At 32.6% G+C, this 21,446-nt stretch overlaps 2 protein-coding genes across 2 annotated transcripts; both read right to left on the bottom strand.

Annotated features, from left to right (window-relative positions):
• Positions 868–1,804, bottom strand: LOC105175131 (organic cation/carnitine transporter 1-like). The gene is made up of 3 exons (XM_020698453.1): positions 1,624–1,804; positions 1,066–1,503; positions 868–989 (listed from the first exon to the last, which is right to left on the bottom strand). Exons 1-2 carry the CDS (start codon positions 1,787–1,789, stop codon positions 1,127–1,129), a joined length of 543 nt encoding a protein of 180 aa, XP_020554112.1. The 5' UTR covers positions 1,790–1,804; the 3' UTR covers positions 868–989; positions 1,066–1,126.
• LOC105174793 (indole-3-acetic acid-amido synthetase GH3.6) lies at positions 13,817–16,334 on the bottom strand. The gene is made up of 3 exons (XM_011096985.2): positions 15,865–16,334; positions 14,779–15,707; positions 13,817–14,685 (listed from the first exon to the last, which is right to left on the bottom strand). The coding sequence occupies exons 1-3, from the start codon at positions 16,185–16,187 to the stop codon at positions 14,099–14,101; spliced, it is 1,839 nt and encodes a 612-aa protein (XP_011095287.1). The 5' UTR covers positions 16,188–16,334; the 3' UTR covers positions 13,817–14,098.

The following is a 21,446-nucleotide window of genomic DNA, read 5'->3' as shown; positions in this document are numbered from 1 at the left end:
GTTATCTTAATTAATTTTATATTGAATTAATTTTATTTTGAATATTATTATTGTTGGTACATATAAAATTAAAATATATAATAATCATGCTTTTACGAAAGAGAACAAAGAGAGATGATATGCTAATTGTAATCTAAAACATAATTAGGAGTTAATTACAAATATATAAAGAAATTCATTAATAGAATATAAGATAGAAACAATTAATTTGTACATCTCATCTAAGATACATACCTTAATAACAAGAAAATGGTAAAGCCAAATGTTAGATGGATGAGAGTACTCGACCAATAATGTGTCAACAATTGCAATGCAATACTTTACTTCGACAGAATAAGCTCAACAGATAGAATGAAAGTGCAAATTGCATAAAGAGTTGTAACACATTATATAGAGAGGAGAGTACAATTCACGGGTAAATAGTAATTTCTTTCATTATATCTCCAAGTGACTAAGTGCAGAAAAAGTAAATAGCCGACAAATGTTTCAGAAGAGTATAGAGTATACAGAAATTGACTGAAAAGTTTCTGCAATGATACAAAGCACCACATGCAATGGCAGCAATTATTGATGGAAAAACAGTAGCCATCAATAATTATGAAAAGATTTCACCAACCATTTCTTATATTTGCCATAATTTTCATCTCATGATTCAATATGTTCCTTGGATGCTTGTATCAAGGTCCTCCAAGAGAAATAGCATTCTTAAATTCTAATTGATGCATTCTTTTCAGAAAGCAGGTCTCCTACATCACCAAATTAACGTTGAAGTTAGCACCATTCCAAATACTTGTTATCCATCTACTACTGTTATGATATTTACTGTAAGAAAATCCACAGAGCGATTCCTTTAGAATATGGAACATACCAGGCTTCGCAAATTGGCAAACTGAAAAGTTTTTTAGATCAACACGCTTCACTAACAAAGAGGCGCTCTTTATTTGGTCTTCAGTTGCTCGAGGTGCCATGGGATTTGTATCAGTGTGAAGCTGTAGATCCACCATATTGTTTTTAATTCTAAATTCTTCAGTTAAGAAATTAGTGAAGTTAAAAAGTTACTCTTACCTCTTCAACAGGTCTGATATCATCAGAATATGGAAGATATATCATATGCATTCCAGGTGGTTTAATAAAATTTCATCAACAGCACGCTGCCTATGAAAACGGCTGGAATCTCCATCATTGCATTTATGGCAACGGCGAAATAGAGGTTGAAGTTGAGGTTCTCAACATTGAGTTGAACCCCATAATACACGAAACCAATCCCAAAACCTGTGAGCATGACCATGGACATCCTCTTGGCAGCCCATCTAGTATTCCACAGTTTCTCAATGGTGGAGGTGTTATTTTCTCCTTCACCTGCAGCCAAGTTTTTCTCATTGCCAGATGGTTCTAGGAGAGAGATATTTAGAGGCAATTCCTTCCCATTGATTCTTGCATATCTTTTCAACACTTCAAGAGCTTCCTCACTTCGACCTCTGCGAAGAAGCCACCTTGGGGACTCTGATACAAAGGGTAGAAGTATAAAGATTGAGTAAACAAGAGGGATAAATGAGATAATCTTGTACAAGTTTCTCCAGCAAGTTCTGGTTGGATAAGCAATCAAGGGAATTGAAAGGAACCCTGCTGCAAAGAAGAAAAACCCATATTGGCCTACTTGGCCACGCCATTTCCGGCCAACGGCTTCTGTGGAGAGGACAAGGCAGCATATGCCAATGCCCGCCCGGGAAAATCCATTAGCAAAACGGAGAAGAGTTTGTGTGTTAAATCTGATTCCAGCTGTTTTCATAGGCAAACAAATTGTAATATTCAGGTTTAGCATTATGAGCAATGTGTAACTAACAACCACAAAATATTGTGAAGCAAAATAATATATGAACCCACAGCTCTAGCAATCTTTTTGTTCAGGATAGAAGATTCATTGAAATAAGAAGTGTTGAGGATAGAGGAATTTTCTCACTTCTTGAAACCCTTTTCTCTATTTGGAGAAAAATGGGCTGAAGAGCATTTGATAATCATCCAATTTGTGCGATTTCTGCGAGGAAAGCCGATGAAGGAAGACGATGAACAGAGGTATAGATCTGAAGAAGAAGGAAGACGATGAACAGAGGTGAAGGGCGATTTCTGCGAGTATCGATCTGAAGAAGAAGGAAGACGATGAACAGAGGGGCGATTTCTGCGAGGAAAGCCGATGTCTACGATAGAGGAAAGAGAAGAGGAAAGAGAAAATGTACGGTTGTAAATAAAAAAGTCAGTTTTGTTCCCCATATTTTTACAAAAACAACTAAAAATAAAATAGAAATGGGTAAAACAATGCATGCCAAACATTACATTGTTTTTGGGCCATCTCTGAGATGGCCCAAAAACGAACCCAAACATAAGGTTTATATCTCCCAACCTCGTACTTCAATTGATACATATATATCAGCACTAATGTTGGAGTAGTACTACATCAGTTATTATTAATAATAAAATATCCATTATTAGACAACAACATTTCATGTATAATATAAGTATGAGATAAGCGCTTCAGTAAAACAGTTGGCAAAAAGAATTATTAAAAATCGAAAAAATATTATTGCAGGAAACTTATGGGGAAAAAAATGAGTATTTCAGAAGAAACTATAATCTATTTCTCTTTTATCAACTCAGAAATACTTATTTTTTTTAATTATTATTTTTATTAAAAGTATGAAAATACTAATGACCCGTGTGAGATTACTATAATTTAGATTATTGGTCTAAATAATGTATTATTCAATTTATAAAAATAATTATAAAATAAACAAGAGTTTCGTCTTGAACTTTGTCTGGTGCTTAAGCATCTAAGGGTTAACACATTTTTGTTATGGAATATAAAAATAAAAGAATATCCTAATGAAACACGAAAATTATATACTTTCTTCCACTATTAAAAGTAGGTAGTTTATCTTGTAATTTACATGAAATCTTGTTAATGATGCTTTTATTCTAACTCGCTTTTCTCATACTGTGCATCAACAATTGCGTGCACGACTTCAGATACGATCCATTCATCTCCATGCATGAAAAATTGTAAAATCAAAAATAAGTATGCAATAATCATAAAATAAAAAAGCGTAAATAAATCAAATTATTCATCCAATTGAGAATATAACTATTACTTTATACTTGTTTCAGTCATTCGTAACTATTATTTTTCTAGAATTATAGTTTAAAAAAATTCAAAGTAGGATTCATATTTCAATCAGATCATAATGTAACAAGTAACTTCAATTATCTAATATTAAGAACTTGACAGAATCGATCCGTGATGTCTTAACCTGGTGACAATTAACAAGTTTGAGGTCATTGGTTTGAGTCCCGTAAAATTTGTGAGTGTTTGTCTTATTTTATGTGAATTGTTGATTCGTTTATTTGTTTAATTATATAATGTATCAATAGCCGTCATATTATATAATCCCATGATGATATTTTATGGTTTTTTCCCCTAATGTTTTGTCTTGTACATTTCATAAGATTCTATAATAAGGAGTGGTTTTTTTATTTCTCAGTGTCTGGGCAGTTGGATGCATCTCTTTCATCACTCTGTCAATAAACATTATCTTCAACGGCATAAATTAAAATATGGGATCGATCCGTCAAACTTGTAGACATCACAATATATTTTCTTTTTCGTCACTGCTCGTCGAAACATTATCCAACTTGATCATTATAATTCATTTTTCAATCTACATTGAATCAAATATTATAACTCGTAGGTCGACTGTTACTGTTAAGACACCTGCGTAAGATTCTTTCGTTTTCGGCATATCAGTGACATCATAAGTTGAGCAGCTCCGAAAACTACATTTGATCTGCTAAAGTTTTTGTTTATTGATGTGTGTCAAACTATGTCTTCTCATCGACATTCTTGACTTGTATTTCCATCATCTTGGGACTATATTTTAATCAGTCATACGTAATTATCATAAAGTATTTGAATTTCTTGAACTAATTAATATCTATAAATTAATGACGCATGTTGGAAGAACAAAGACATGGAACAGAACTTGGCAATTGGACAACATTATCTACTACTGCAAGCACTGGTGAATGAAGAATCTCTGCACCAGCTCAAAGAATTATTGAGCATGCATGCCAATATTCCCAGATATAAATAAATAAATATGGAAAAATTAATAAATCGTCACGCTACATGCTACAAAAAAATTATACACGAGCACCAGCACGTCTCAATTTTTAGCACAACGCATAATTGGCCAAACACCGTATGATTAATCTTTCAACAACCAGAATCGAACCAATTACATGACAATAATTATAGTATATATCAATAGTTATATTGAAATACGTAGAAAGTTACAATGATTGCTTTGTTAGTTGTTACATTATCGATGATAAGAATTTATTTAAATTGTCGCGGTTGATGATAATATATATAACTATTCAAAAATACATAATAATTACGACTGTATTTGTGTAGTTGCACATGCACTATTGATTAATTATAATGGCGATAAATAAGTTCATTCATGACTATAAAATTTTATTATAATTTAAATAAATATAATTTTTGTGGTAAAGCTTAGTATTATCACAACCCAATCTCTCAAATAAAAATAAAGAAATAAAGAAGAAAAGGAAGGTACGCAACGGTTGGACTGTAGGTGACAGAGTATTGGGCCCTGAAGCTGGGCCTGTTAGGGAGGCCCGACAAGCAAAAACAGGGCGATACCCCTCACGTGTGGGTGGGGTTTGAGCGTTGGGAGAGGTCAAAGTCAGGGGGCCGCACGTGCTGATGTCCTGTGTCTTGTCGGGGCAACACGTGCGAAGGTGACACACAATACCCACCCAAAATTATGGGTCATAGGCATAATAGCACAATATGACAATTTCACGTGATATTTTTGGAAAATATACCCGGGAATTTGGTGATATATTTTTTTAATATAATTTATATATTTATTTAAAAACTTATTTTTGGTGCATGTATTCCACATATTAAGGGTCTTGCATTTGACTCAATATATTTTTATTTTTGTCCTTCTCCTCATCTGCCATGGATTTGCCCTACCCCCTACCTCTATCAAATCAATTCAGATAATGTACTCAACCCCTTACCTTTCGTTCTTTTTTTATTCATTGGAATATATATAACACCCTTGTTGAATTTTCGACAATTCAAATATAAATTCACAATTACTTTCATCAAATTACACATACCAAAAATTGCTCCCAAAGGGCGGCTGGTTCAATAGAATTTACGAGCCTCCGACGTTTATAATATATTGTTCAAATTTCTCGTCTCCAATAATATAGGACCGCATGATATGCACAATAAAATCAAAATATTTATGTAAGTAGATTAAATGGTGTTTGCAAATGCTTATAAATTTATTATTGAAATTAGTTAAGAAGAGTGTTTTGTTTTAGAACAGTTTAAATTAGATTGATTAAGCCAAAAGCTATAACCATCTTTCTACCAACTTTTGCAACTTATTAATAAAATTTTACAATTTAAACTGTTTGCAAAAATATGTGTTTTCAATTTTGCATAGATTTTTATGTGACTGAATATGTTTGGATTAGTTAATGATATTACATTATGTATTGAACCGTAGTGTCGAACCATAATTATATTTTCAATAAAAAGATACATATAAATAAACAATTATTATTTTTCCATTTACTTTAATTACTATAGATTGAGTTAATGTTTCAAAAAATAAAAATAGAAAGAAATGGAGAAGTGAGAGATAATTATTGAGATATATTAATGGCGTAAATGAGAGTCGTCGGCGTCAGCGTCAGTATTGGGTGGATTGTCCCCAAAAAGCAAAACTCACTTTCTCCATCAAAACTCTATTTTATTTTGGTTTTGAATTATCAAAATAAAATCTATGATGAATCGCAATCAGAACCGTCGTTTTCTTTTCGACATTATTGGTGATGATGAACAGTACTTCTTATGTCACCATCCAACGGTCTGAATAATGTGGTGGAAATTAGTTAAAACCTTCCCCCTCATAATTATCCTCTCACAACATTTAGTATTGGGATCCAGCCTTATACCTGTCCGTATTATACACATCTCTGGATTAATTTCTAACCTTACGCCATCCCACTTTTACATACAATAATCAATTATATAATTGTTGCTGTAGCACGCAACTAAGGGGCCCTCCAAATAATATATGTCTGTAATTTGTTTTTAATGATGTTTTAATTTAATGGTTGAAATTGCACAAATAAATTTAAAATTATGGATTTTTTTAGTCTTATTTATTATCATTGTAATAAATATTTGTCATATGTGATGTGATTTTATATGTATTTTTCAATCTATTGATATTAAAATAATTTCGTAATAATTTGTTTCATTGAAGTATAAACAATTACATCCAATATTAATTCTAATGCAATGTATATGGTCATGTGAATAAAGTTATATTGAGTTATGAATTTTAGACATGTAAAAGAATATTATTCCCTTATTATATATATTGCGTATATTGTTATTCTACGAACCTTTATGATGATTTTCGACGCAATCTGCGTATTTTTGATTTGTACGTAAATCAGTGTGTATATATATATACATACATATTGATATGACTAGAATTTATTGTGAGGAATGAATATATACTCTTTCATCTTTCTGTTAATGTTGTGATATTGTGACGTTGAACTACATTCTCATATGGATAGTATATATTCTAAAATATGTTTCGTTTTATAGAATGTGGAGTGTGGAATTGAAATTGAACGTTTACTTTTTAAAAAATAGAAGAGAAAGGAGAAATTTGAATTCTTTTTGTAACGCCACCGACTGTACTTTCATATATTGATAGAATTTGTTTTTTGAGTTGTTGTTGTCAGTGCACCAAGACATAACGAGCCTTCGCAATCATAAAATTACGTATCTTAATCAATATGCTTTGGAGAAAAATACGAGCGTTGAATTTTAATTTATTATATTACAAATTATTGATATTTTGTATAAATCTTGAATATTTGAAATATCACTTATACAATCTTTTATTTTTTGGGTAGTGAAATTGAAAAGTAATTTTTGAAAATAATGAAATATGACAATATCTTGCAGGAAGAGAGATATAGGAAAATTTATCTGAAAATAGGAACAAATCCACGTGGATAGCTGTTTAGTGATTGGACATCTGGGGTGGGGCCCCTGACTTATCAGTTTCTCCATGTCAGGACAAAAGGAGTTACGCCAGGTCAACGGACACGTGTCGAAGACCTAGAGCTCTGGTCCCGTGCAATTACACAACACCCTCACCCCTCCGAATATTTTTCCCGGATTTTACGCTTTCTGGCATGTGGGTCCCGCCGACAATGGGCATCAATTGATGTACTGATTGTCTCCATCCCCCCCCCCCTCCAGTCTTCCTCGTCGATCATTTCCACGATGAATTGCCTCCATCTCCCACCGAGGAATCTTGCAGCTAATCGGAGACGAAGCCTCTACAATCGTCCGATTGCCCGATTTATATGTGACAAGATATCTAGGCTAAGTCCATTGATTAATTGAAATGATTAAAAGCCGATTTTGTACTTTTTAAGTAGAAAAGGTAATAAAATGCAATAATGTCTAAATTATCAACTAATGATATATCTTAAGCCACAGATATAATTATTCTTTTTTTCCCTACCAATCATAATTCTAGCAAATTTATGACTGACAAAGATAATATTTATGATGATGGAATGAACAATTATATTGTAATATAAATATAATGTGTTTTAATAATTATTTATTTTGATTAATAACGTCCGTCTATATAAGATATCGCCTGAATATAAAAGTTGTTCCCTCATTACGCTTGTGAAAAAGTATTTACTGTCATTAATTACTACTATTAATAATTTAAGTAAACAAACTTATAATTATTTTTATTTTACCATTTTTCGGCCTTAGAAATCAATTATTTTTTTAGGGGATTCGTTGCTTATTTATTTAGGTACGTACACAATTTTCCGTATGATTGTATTTTTAAAAATAATTAAATTAAAATAGCTTTTGAAGAAAGGTCTAGCTTTAAAAAATGTATATTATATGATTACTTGTGAGGTATTAGGTATTGTTTTCTTAAAAAAGATAAATAATTTAAGTTGAGGTATTAATGTGTTCTCTTCCTACCAGCAATTAGTGTATTATTATGGAAATGAATTGACCTAATTATTTGAAGGTAAGGTCTAATTATTTGAAGGTTCGTACGTCCTCCCTCTCTTTTGATTAAAATTGACAACACTCCGACCAAACTCCCTAGTCAATTCTTGAGTGTCAACGTTCTCAATTTGCCTTAATTTGCTTACCAACATATATACAACTCAACTTTTTGAAAATTAAGGTGATTAAGAATATTTTTTGATATATTTAATTCCGATGAATCTAATTATATAATCGTATTTATATAAAATATATTTTAATAGTAGTTGTTGAATAATTTTAAGTTATTAATAACTAATATATGATTTCTGTAATTATTAATGATAGAAATTCATAATTGTTAGTGATGTATATAATTTTTTTTTTTTTTAAAAAAATTATTGATTACTACACAACTCAGCCGCCACTAATTTTTGCTAAAAGCAATAACTTAAACTTGTCACTTACTAAAAGTTATGCCTGGAGGAGTTAGTAAGAAGCCACGTATAAAATATATCCCTCATTTATATTTTCGATTTCATTTGGAATATATGATTGATTATTTATTTAAAATATTATATTAACCACACAATAAAGTATATTATACTCATTATATAAATTAGTTACGACGATTTGGTCTAACACTGTTCGAGTTAGAATTTTCAACGATTGTAAATAATTGGTACGTAAAATTGGAGCGAAATTGAATGAGCATCATCAAATCAATTCCTATGCATATGATGGTATAATGAGGTAGGGGAATACTCATTTCATAACATTCTTATTCCCTTAAATAAGGATTTAGTCATTCTTGAATATATTCTTGTTTTTCTCATGATAAAATTATAGAATCAATATAATTTGTTTTGTCGAAAACTAATATCAATGTGTTTATTCAATCAATATTACTTAATAAGTAACTAAATAATTTTTTTTCATATGCTCTTTTTAAATTAACACATGAGATGTTTTGTAAATTTCTTATAATCTTTTATAAGTAATTTTTGAAAATACTATTATTATATAATTGATTTCAACATATACATAAAGTATGAGCACATAAGTTTTTTTTAAATCACTAAAAGGCAATTTTTTTTCATAAAAGTAATTTCGCTCAATTATTAATCGTTCCTTTCTAGTTACCAATTACGTGAGTGCAATAACAATTCTATTATCTTATAATTTCATATATATATATATATATACCATTTAAAGGAATTATATTATATTCAAATATGATTCATTTCTTATTCTTATTTTATTATAAATTAATTCTAACGAGTTTGACTTTATTGCTAACCTATTTTAATTACAAAAATAGAAGTTTTAAGTCTAGCTAGAAATGACTACTCTACTCATTTGTGCTAAATTGGATGCCGTCTAAGCGGATTGGTATGGAGCTCATTTGAAAATCTTTAAATTTATACATATTATATATATTATTTATTGATTGATGATTTCTGAATGAGTTGAACACTATAATGAATAGCCACGGACATGATAGTATGAAAATTTAAAAAAAAAAAAAAAAAGATATAGTATATTATTGACATGATTATATATAATATAATTATTTATTATATATATTCTTAATTTCTTATAAAATTAAAATGTGTAATATGAACAATATCAAGATAAAGCATAAATAAAAATGTTTATATCTAAATGTTTAATCAAATTATATGACTTCAAAAATATACATAATCAGTTTATTATAAAATATACGCAAAGAAATTTTTTTAATAATTCAAATGAATTAAATCATCATGATCATCTTCCGACTTTTTAGTAATTTCATTTCAATTGTTTTAGTCTTAGAAATTAAAGTGAATTAATTCTTTTTCTTTTATTATCCTTTTCTTTTTTAAGACAACTTGAAATTTATTGAAAGTATAAAAGAAGTAAAACTCTAAACGTGTCTAAAATATGCGGGACATGCCAACCAACACCCTGTCCTTTCTTTTTTATTTTATATTTTTAAACAAAGCGAATATCATGCTCAACACGTATCCATTGTTTCGAGTCATAACAAGATTAAAGCATGCATGTGAATTTCTTTGAAGAATAATTTTAAACTACTATCACAATCTATACATGCTTTTAGAATTGGCGCACGTTCCACATCAGTGGTAGATGGTATAGGCTTATACTACTTATAAGTTTTAAAAAAAAAATTATCTTACGAGATGTATTTTCAAAATAAAAACATATAATTTTAGTCAGAAAGAATAATATCATATACCAAGACTTCGATCACCAAAGTATGAGTGCACGCCAAATCATTTGGTCTTATTTATGGAAGTAGGCCATGTGTTCTTTTCAAGCAACTCGTCTTGGGGACAAAAGATGTTGGTCAGTGTTTCCGTCTTATATTGACAATAGAGGAAGGACTTGCATAGCTTATAAACCTCAATATATTATTTTTATTGATATAACATATTTTTAGAATAAAATTATCTCGCCGTGAATTTAAAGCAAAATAAAAATGAATTTCATCACTTGAGAAATTAAAAAAAATTAAGAAAATGATGAGGATATATGGATAATAAAGGCGTAATAAGCATACCAATAAAATGGTGATAATGAAGCGAAGAAATGAGGAAGAAAATGATTAAGACGACAAACATGTCCGAAGCAAACGACACAGTGCCCTTCAAATTTTAGCCCTTTCTATATCAGAGAGCTTTAATGAAAGATCTGTTACTACACTGCAGATGTCAGTATTCCTTTTTTCTTTCTCTTCTTTTAAAAGTGGAGTGTGTGTGTGTGTGTCCAGAGTGCATCGATCGGCCATGTTCTGAAGAAATCTGCAGCAATGTTTTTGGGGTGTTGCTTTATGCAGAGGCAAAACCGGGGAACAATGTCTGAAACAGGAATCATCATTATCTTATCTGTCCTTAGTCAAATCCTTTTCCTCTTTCACTCTCTTTGTCGACTCCTTCCATCTATTAATTGTGCTTCTGCCTGCCTCTCCCCCCATCTTGCTGGTCCAGACCAGACCGCCTTCACTCATCAAACATCTATCCTGCCTCTTTCTTTCTTTCAATTATTCTTAATTATTGCTGCAAGAATTTTATTGAAAAAGCTTCATCGCTTGCACAGGATATTAACCATAGCATGCATTGTTTCCGGAGCTCTGACTTTGCTAAGGTGAAAACATACCTTTTCATAAATATCAACTTGTGTGAAAATAATTTGATAAGAAAATATTCGTTTGATTTGCACTAATTCATTAATAAGCCAATCAAGATTAAATATAAATTTTTATTCAATTGTTTTACCAAAATCAATAATTTTAATAAATTTTGACTAATATTAGAAGATGAAATAGTAGAGCCATATACAGTGAAGTCGGGGTCTTTATCTTAATATGGGACGATAATAGCACACCGAGTACTAATTGTGCAATAAATTCTATATAAATTATGTAGTTAAATAATTACCTGACAGGGCTGCTATATATGAGGAATATTAGGAAGATTTTAGGGAGAATTATTGGTAGAGGGTTTGTAGATATATGATGATGATGGTGATGGTGATGTTGATGAAACTTCAAATCAGGAGTTGTGTTATGTGGTGGATGATGAGAGAGGAGGGTTTTGGTTTTGCCCCATTCATTGGGAGTCAACACAAAGGCCCAGCATTGTCTTACCTTTAATCACTTCTTTTCATGCCAATTGCCATTTCCCATTCATAATTTGACGTTTTAGATAAGATTTTCATGACGTGTTTTAACCAAACTGTAGTGCCTTACTTTTGTAGGGTTTGTGCATTTCTGTATACTTATTGTTTTATTAGTTTCTTCACATCAAATCAAATTTGTAGCTAATTTGATTAATCACGTACGAGGGGTTTTTGAGTGTCATCTTATCAAGTTGGTTAGTTAATTAACTACTGATAGATATGTGTTGGTTTTAAGTTGTATTTATTACCCTATATAAAAGTTGGCAAAACAAGAATTTCAAATACATGGGATCATAAATAGTAAGCTTGAACTAATTAACTTTCGGCAATGAGAGGACTCACGCCATCGAAATTTTAAAAATTATCGGAATTTATTGTGGACAAAACTAGGGTTCTTTTATATGGGGCCTTTGCTAACTGGATAAGTTTTTTTTCCTAAAATCTTTATAAGCGTTTTTGCTCTTTTTTTTCATGTCAATGTTTATGTGTTAGAGGAGTTTTTTAATCTAAATTCTCTTGTGTGGCAGAAAAGAATAAAAAAATATCCAATCAGTAAAAGCAGAAAAAGAAAAGTGCTAGTTTGTTCAACTCCAAAAATTCCAGCCACTTTTAAAATTTCGATTGCTGGAATTTTATAATTATCAAAATTGATTAATTTGAGGTTACTCTTTGCCACCCGTAAATATACAGGACAATAAATACAATAACTCGAATGTGACTCACTACTTTATCGCTCATATGTTTTCCTTGGACTATTTCATTTTGCATTTTCCTTTGGCTTATCTTTTATTCATATTATCTTTTTAAACAATAATTACAAACTAAAAGAATAATTGATTAAATATTTTATTTTGTATATATATATATATATAAAATATATAGACGATCATCGAGTACGCCACATATTACTGGTATTTAATTATAGATGGTCTTTTAATTTTATAATATTTTTCTATGTTATGATGATTTATTTAAAACGTATCTGAAAATGACATTATTTAATTATTCTTTATAATGTTAATAAAGTTTTATATCAACTTAATTAATATGATGGAGGAGGCAAATGGTATACACATTATAAAAGTAGTCATGTTTTACTACACCATAAAGAATGTTTTGGTCCATTCAAGGCCAAGTCCACCTGATTATAAAATTAAAAATAGTTTAATTATGAAAAATAAAAAACTACAAAAACCAGAGGCTTCAGCTAATAACGTACCAATGCAAAAGCAAAAAAGCTAAATAAATTAACTAACTAAAATCGTGCATGTAGGCGAAAATCAGGAGTGGTGGAGCGTAAAATATTACAATGGGCATTGACCAATCATAAATTAAGAAATTCCACCGCGAAACTTTGTTTTCAAAGAAATCAACAACACTTTACTTGAGTTGATGGTCTCTTCATGATCTGGGTCCCCGGTTTCACGGAGCACCCTTTTTTATATTGGAAAATTCTAATTCGATTTGGATTTGGTCAAATTTAAATTAATTACAATGATCGTGTTATTGATGTAAAAAATTGATCTATGTCGTAATAATTGTGTCATACTTATTATGGATTGGTTTGATTTAATTGTTTCAAGATATGGTTCAAAGCAAAGATCTGATTGGATGGAGCAATTGGGGGATGACATTAGTATTGGTGATTAACAGTTTAATTTGTATTTTAATGAAAGATGATTATTGTGTGATGAGATGAATTATATTATGAAAGAGTTGATATAAGAGTGGGTTTGGCTTTTTCCGGAAAAAGATTGATATTAGAAGCATGGAAACCCAACTGGGATTTGGTCTCTGTTGCAGTTTTAGTATACATCCCATGAGAGTTAAGTGGGCAGGATTCCTGGCTGGAATTGAGAAAACCAATTCCTTTTCCCACAGAATTTGCAAGAAATTGAGAGCAGCTAGCTGGCACTCTATGCAAGAATTTGCATTTTTTTGTTTTTTTTTTTTTTTTTGTGATTTGGTGCAAGAATTTGCATTTAAAGAAAGAAAAGCCTTCCTTCAAATAGGAACTGTTTTTGTACATGGGGAGCTGCTGCTGCTGCTAATCAAGATTCTAACATCATAAACAACGTACGGTTAAAATACTAGAATCATAAGTGAAGAACATAAAAATGATTGGTTAACCTAAGGGGTGGGGGTGGGAGTAGAAGGATTAAGTTCTAAGCTACTAAAATGATAACAAAAACAGTTCTTTTTTCTTATCCCATTTCTTTTTGTTTTTTCTTTTGTTGGTGGGTGGTTTTGGAGGTGAAGTCCTCAGTTGATATTGCTCCATTGCTTGAGACCAGGAGTTGTCCATTTGGGGCATTTTGGACTGAAATACTTAGACACCACCCTTGAGTTCAACAGCTCAACAATGGGTGCAAATTTCACGCACCGTGGTGTTTTGTACTGGTTGATTGAGGCTCCTAGGCTAATGGCATAGTCCATGAGCTTATCGAAGGTCCCGGTTTCGACAATCTTGATCTCGAGAGGGCCGATGGCTTCGAAGACCCGGTTCTGGCGGTAGACATTGTCGAGGGACTCTTCGATGGTTAGGCAACAATCTTCAAAAACTGATGGAGGGATTGGGGTTGAGCCCATTTGGCTGAGCTCCCAGTAGAGCACATAGTGGCCCGGAATTGTGGTTGTATCGGCATAGCTAGTGTACTCGGTGAGACGGGCGCCGAACGGCATCAGATGGCTCACCGCGTTCCTCACTGCATTTTGGAGCTCAACCTCGTCAGTCTTATCTGTATCTATGCTCAAGACTACATTCTTCCTGCAAACAAAGTTGAATTGAGGGGCATTGTTCTTGAATCCAGCAACACGAAGCACGTCACCGACTCTGTACCGGTATAGTCCTGCAGTAAATACGAAATCACACAGTTAATGATCACTACTGTTGGAAATTGTTTTTGGTAAACTTATTAGGAAATAGTGATAAGTTTCCTTACCAGCATAAGTGGTGACAACAAGCTCATATTCCTGTCCGAGCTTGACATCGACTAAGTCAACCAATTCTTGTTGCTCCTTCTCATTGAGGGATTTGGGCATGGAGATGGAGTTGGTGAGACCATTGTTTCTGTGAACAGGCAAGAACTCGTAGTAGCACATGGTGGGAATAAGGGTGTAAGAGACCTCGCTGGGCTTGCAAAGAGGGTTAAGGTTCACACCGAAATAACACTCTGAGGAAGCATACATTGTGCACACAAGTGGGAGACCATCGCTGTAGTAATCAAGAGTTGGAATGTATTGTGACATGGTCCCAGTTACTATAACGTCTATGTACTTGGTATTAGGCCACAGCTTAGTTATGATCCCTTGCCATGATTCCTTGCTACATTCGGACTCAATGAAATCTGCCAGTTTCGGGTCGGGTTTGAGGATCCTCATCACTGCCTCCCTCACTGATGGGTCAGTGATGAGGGAATTAACAGTCCCGGTTCTGATATCATGGCAAAGAAGGGTCCAGTGCTTTTCCAAGAACCGGATGGCCCGAATGAAGCCCGAGGCGAAAACCGCCCCGACCCGGAGGACTTCCTTGTTCTGGCAAAGGCCACAGAGCATTTGAGAGTACATGCTTTGGTAAGAATCAGCGCAGAGAATGGTTTCATTTGGAGAGGTGTAGTTTGTGTAGGGGTCGAAGGGTCTGTCCTTAAAATGGGAGCTTTTGTAGTAACTTGTTAAAACAGGGCGAGCCAGCAACCCACCTGGGGTCTTGGTCTCACATTTTATGAACAAGAAATACATGGCTTTGCCTTGGTCCAAACCAGGCACAAATTGGCTCATTACAGGCATCAGAAGGCTGTAAAGCAATGATCTCCTCTCCAGTTCTTCCTCAATTGTCGGCATCACTTTCCTTTCCCCAGCAGATGTCCCAGAACTGCACATACAACAGAGAACCAAAAAAAGAAAGACACCCTTTTCAGCAACAAAAAAACAAGCCAAAAGCCCACATGCAAGAAAGATAGAATCACATGTCTAGATGTAAACAAATCAAGACTCGTGATTCTTATGCAATAACTATTACTGATAAAGACCTTGTCAAGAACTCGGAGATGGGCTCCGAGCAGAGAATAGGAGACGTATCGCCATTGGCGATGCGGTTGATATCCGGCAGAATGTCCTCATAGGTTATAACTGGCATGATTTTCTTGAAAGTTTCCCGGTCAGTATGTCCGTTGAGGCCGTGCCTCTTCAAGTACTCAACATCGGCGTTCCTGGAGAGGATTTCAGCAAGAACACGTTTCTGAACCTCATCAGCGTTTTTAGTAACATCCTCAATGAACTCCAGCTTCTTCCTGTTGTTCTCCGCCACACTGTACTCAGCGGATTTGTGGGACTCCTTCGGTGCCTCAGGCATGATTAATGATGCTTCTCAAAGATGGAATTTTTACAGGGTCAGACAGAAAATAAAGCTCAGAAAAGAGGGATCAACTAGTCTGATCTGTGGTGCTATGTATATATATGTAGAGAGAGAGAGGAGAGAGAGAGGAAGCTATGAGGGTGGGGGAGAGGGAGAAGGATGAGGGGGATATATATAGAGGGAAGGGAAGGGAGAGGGGCGTGGGGGGGAGGGTGTGTGGTCCACGTTGTAGCGTTCAAAAGTGCAAAGAAGCAAATATTGCAAAATGGATGGCTTGATTGTGAATATGGATGGGACTTTGTGGCAATTTGTTTTCCGATTCGGACCATGCTTTTATGACTCACTTAGACATAAAACTTTCATGCTTCATATAATTTGCCTGTGACAATTCTAGCACTGTACCAAGTACTGTCTGCTTAACCCTTTGCAATAAATTAGCCGCTTCTCTGCCTAATTCTTGTTTCCCTCTCTCTCTCCGGATGAAAACTAAAAAGTACACTTTTAATAGCCATAGATAGGTTACAATATTTCAACCTTATCCCCTCCTCCCTTTTTCTAGTAAAGTTGAAGGTGCTGAGAAATATATATTGCTGATTTCATGTCGAGAACAAAGAAAAAAATGTACATTTCTAACTAGGCAAGTGGATCAACCCATTGTCATGCAAGGAACAACATCTTCATCTCATACATCTTTTCTTTATCCTTCTTTGTGAAACTCATCATACATAGAAAATATGCACTTTCTCGGCTCCTTCTTGATTTTAGCTCATCGTTCACGAACCTAGTGTTCCGCTAATTTCTACCCCATACCTAATTTGTTCACTTCCATTAATTTATTTCGCCAAACTTTAAATCTTGTACCTTCTTTACCTATGTAAAATATTTTTTATAATTATATGGAATATCATTGGTATTCAAATTTGATTTTTTAGGTCAAAATTAAGCATAGCCCACCATTTATTTTGGCATGAAAAATTAAATTTTGACCCAAAACTCACCTCTAAGTAAACATTTCCATTGGACCATGAGTCACTTTACTACAAAAGCTTCCCCACATCTAACAATCCTACATAACTCTTATCATTTTGACTCTTACACGCTAACCATCTCCACTTTAAAAAATTCCCTTATATCTATATTTGAAAAAAAGAAGAAAAAAAAAGAAAAAAAGAAAGGAGGAGTCCTTTGGGGGATGGTGAGAAAATGTGAGGGTGGTCTCTATAGTGCGCATGGTGTGCTTGTCCTATTTGTGCATAGAAAACTGGCCATCCTCTCCATCTCAAGGCGCTTTAAGCGCAGGATATTGACCGGCAGTACCCGGTAGTCCCGCGCTCTGGGTGTACATATTACATGCGTGCCTGTACCGCGGGTGTTCCTCCGCACACCAGCAGACTCCCCACCGGCTTCGTTTCCCGGTAACACGAAAACGGGATTCCGTTCTTTTCTTCTCACTTTAACGGCTTGCAGACTTTGCAACGGTTTTCACCCTCTACTTCTCGTGCTTCATACGGTACGCGACAGCTGGCACAGCTGGCCGCCAAATGGCATCTGCTTGACACGTAATTCTCAACTCCGTTTCATGTTTCGTCACGCACTTACTTATTTTGTTCCCATATATATATATATATATATATATATATATTCTCACCAATAATTTTGTTTTTCGACTTTTGAATGAAACCAAATTCATCACACAATTTATGTTTCCATCAAATAATTTGATTGGGATATATCAACCAACACACTAAAATAACCCCATCAAAGACAAAATATTTTTATAGGAAAAGAATTTATGTATTTTTGATTTGTGAATTTGAATTCAGCTAACTCGATATATCGATGTAGAAATAGGGCGTTTGATCACCTTGTACTTGAGAGTTTGAGATCATGCTACGTAGGTTGGAACAAGTATGAACATTTGACTCTATAAATATTCTACAGCTATTTTGGGCCATGATGCGTCATTTATTAATTTCTCCCCAGCATTCTATATTTTTCCTCCAACCTCACTAACTGACTTGACTATCGGAGAAGGGCCTTTGTTGAGGATCATCCAAAGAACCTAACGATCTCTTATTTCCTCATGTTTTCAAACACGTGATCGGGACTACCTTAGAATGATTTCGAACCCCAACCTAGATAACAATTTAAATCTGGGGTTTAATTTTTGAGTATTTAGAAAAAAAAATATTAATTTTTATTTTGAGGAGTATTGAGAATGAAAAGTGTGTTCACATAGTAAAATTATTTGAATCCATCACATGACATGTATAATATGATTAAAGCAAAATTCAGTTTAGAGGGTGTTTGACATATAAGCTCTATAAAGCTGTTAGGTAAACCTTTTTTTTCCTTTCCTTTCTCAAAAGTAAGCTCAACCTGTTTTTTTTTTTTTTTTTTTTATAAGATTTTTTAAGTTCTTCAATCTTAATATCTTATAGACAAAAAATACTCTCACAATTTTGTTAGTATTTCATTTTTATCCTTCATATAAATGACGTTCTTATTTATACGACTTTAGATTCTAATTATTTGATAAATTTTTCAGTCAACATTACAATGTAAAAGAGTTTATTACGTCAATATTCTAATATTTTATAAGTCCTGGCATCTTATTTATTTAAACATTTTAAAATTTTATTTTTAAGATAAAACCCAACATTTTTAAACTTTTAAAACATTTTATTAAATATTAAAAGTTATAAAATATTTAACATAAATTTAGCCAAACACCCTCTTAATTGTCTTATACCAAATGCCCCACTTGAATTTCCACAAATTTAATGCAAGTAACGAAAATGTTTGCAGTTTCCCTTTAAAAGGCGTCGTTGAAAGAAATAGTATTATTACATTATTCTTCCAAAGGTGGAGTAGTTTCGGACAGACAATTTTGTTTCTAAAATAAAGAACATTTAATTTTGGATGAAATGTTATATTAAAGATATTTTATTTTGTTGTTAATTTTAAACATATTTTTGGTGCTTTCAATTCTAATTTCCAGATTAATCAGAATAGTTTCAAGGGTCATTTGTCGTTTATATTTTGTTGTTAATTTTAAACATATTTTTGGTTCTTTCCATTCTAATCACCAGACAAATCAAAATAGTTTCAAGGGTCATTTGTCGTTTATGAAATATTCATAAATTATCTACCAACACAGTTCGATAATGAATAAATTTACAACAGGAAATCGTCCGACCTTCCTAAGTAAACGGTGCTAAATTTAAGTCCTAACGATGATGTAAAAATTTGCCTGATTTTGTGCCGACCGCAGTTAACATAATTGAGCTAACATCAACTCTTTTCCATTACATATCGTATTCCATCAAGAGTAGGCTGCCTAGCTATTTTTTGCAACATGTTACAATGTAGGGCATGTAATTGATGTAGCATCTTAAACAACCTGAGATTTTTATCATAAAATAATATTGTTTATACCGTATTTTATTTAGTATATATATTATACTATATATATAATTGCTGAGATATCACTTCACTCATGCAGAAAAGGACAAAAAAAATCCTAAATTTAAAGTAAAAATACCCAAAAAATTATGGGACCTTGTGATATATGCCTGGGTAGGGTTCCCAAACCCTACCCGCTCCAAAGACCCGAAACCTGCATTCAAACAACATTTCGATCTCCACCGCACAATTGTGAATAAAAAGCTCTGAGATGATGCCATGTGGCCCAGTTCGTTCCATACAAGTAAGCACAATAAATAACTCACAATCAAAGCATTTAAGGTAAGGTATATTCATGTTTTCTATCTTAATTATATCTCAAGATCGCATATTTCGACCTCGAACATAACTGATTTAAGTGTCAAATGGTCTTACTCAGAGATGAACCCGACTAGGCTAACATACTTGTTCCTTCCTCATGACCCATCTTCAATATTTGAATGAAGATATAGCGAGCTCGCACCCTTGAGTGGAGGTCACATATTCCAAATCGTATCAAATAATATTTTCTAAAATATAAAAATAGTTTGACGCATCTATAAATATATACTAAATAAAGTGCAGGATGCAACACAATTTTATAGCAACAAATTCTCTCCGTTCTACTGTACAATTAATTTTTTCACACGACAGATTATTGGTCAAAAATAAATGTTAATAGAGTGTCAGTTAGGAATCTTGGTTTGAAATTTTGGTAATTCGGACAGCATTTTGGTTTGAAATTTCGGTAACATGATGAAATGTTGTTTTGTATTTATGCCAATGATTAGTGTGCTGTGTGAGATAATTAGTTGAAAGAAAGCAACGTCGCTTATATTTAACAAAACTTGCTTAGCCCGTGTGAGATTAAAAATATAAGATAGTTGACTTGCTCTAATTACCATTAACATCAACTACTCAATAATTGTAAAAATTCTTTGGAAAAATAATATTATTTAACTAACAAGTTGAAATGATTTGATTGCCTTACTTTACTCAATTACTTACCTTGAAGAAATATGTGAATTTTTTCACTAATTTATTTTTTTATGATAAATTACATCAAGCTCCCTTGAATTTTTACATAATTATAAATATCTGCTCGCTATTAAAAAAAATTACGAATACCCCTTGATATGTGACATAATTATGAAACTCTTGAACGGTAAGGTGGAAGTATCATCTTTAATTTTATGTATTTTTTTTAACAATTTCTAGAAAAATGTTAAAAAAAAAATTGATGATGCGTTTATGCCTTGTAAATTTTAAATAAGAATTTTAGTCCACAATTTTTTTAAAAAGAATATATGAACCTATAATTCGATCAGGGTTTAAAAAGATATTTTGAATAGTTAAATACAATATCTTTATGTAACTCGAATGGCATGACTCAATTATTGGACGAACATTAATTTCAGGGACTGAAAGTTTCTTAAATAACAAAGAAGTATTTGTTTTGTATCAAATCTCAAAAAAATTGATATAAAATTTATATCAAAATATAAAAAGTGATTAATATAAAAAATATTCAAATAAAGTACATATCCAATAAAACCAAACCACCTGCAAGAAAACATAAAAAAGAAAGTACCAATTCATTCCTGATTTTCGCGATTCAAAAATGGACTCAGACTCTCTGATTTCCTGCTTCTCATATCTTATTTTCTTGCAGTAATTTAAACGAATTATTAATTATGAAAATAGATAAAATACTAAAAATTATGGAAGTCAAACCTAATATATGAAAGAAGGCAATTGAATCTTGTTTGCTTCTTTCCATGATCATTATTTTCTTTTATTTTATTTTTTATA

This window comes from Sesamum indicum, linkage group LG12 (genome assembly GCF_000512975.1).
Source record: "Sesamum indicum cultivar Zhongzhi No. 13 linkage group LG12, S_indicum_v1.0, whole genome shotgun sequence".
NCBI lineage: Eukaryota > Viridiplantae > Streptophyta > Magnoliopsida > Lamiales > Pedaliaceae > Sesamum > Sesamum indicum.
This window is presented reverse-complemented; position numbering and strand designations above follow the sequence as displayed.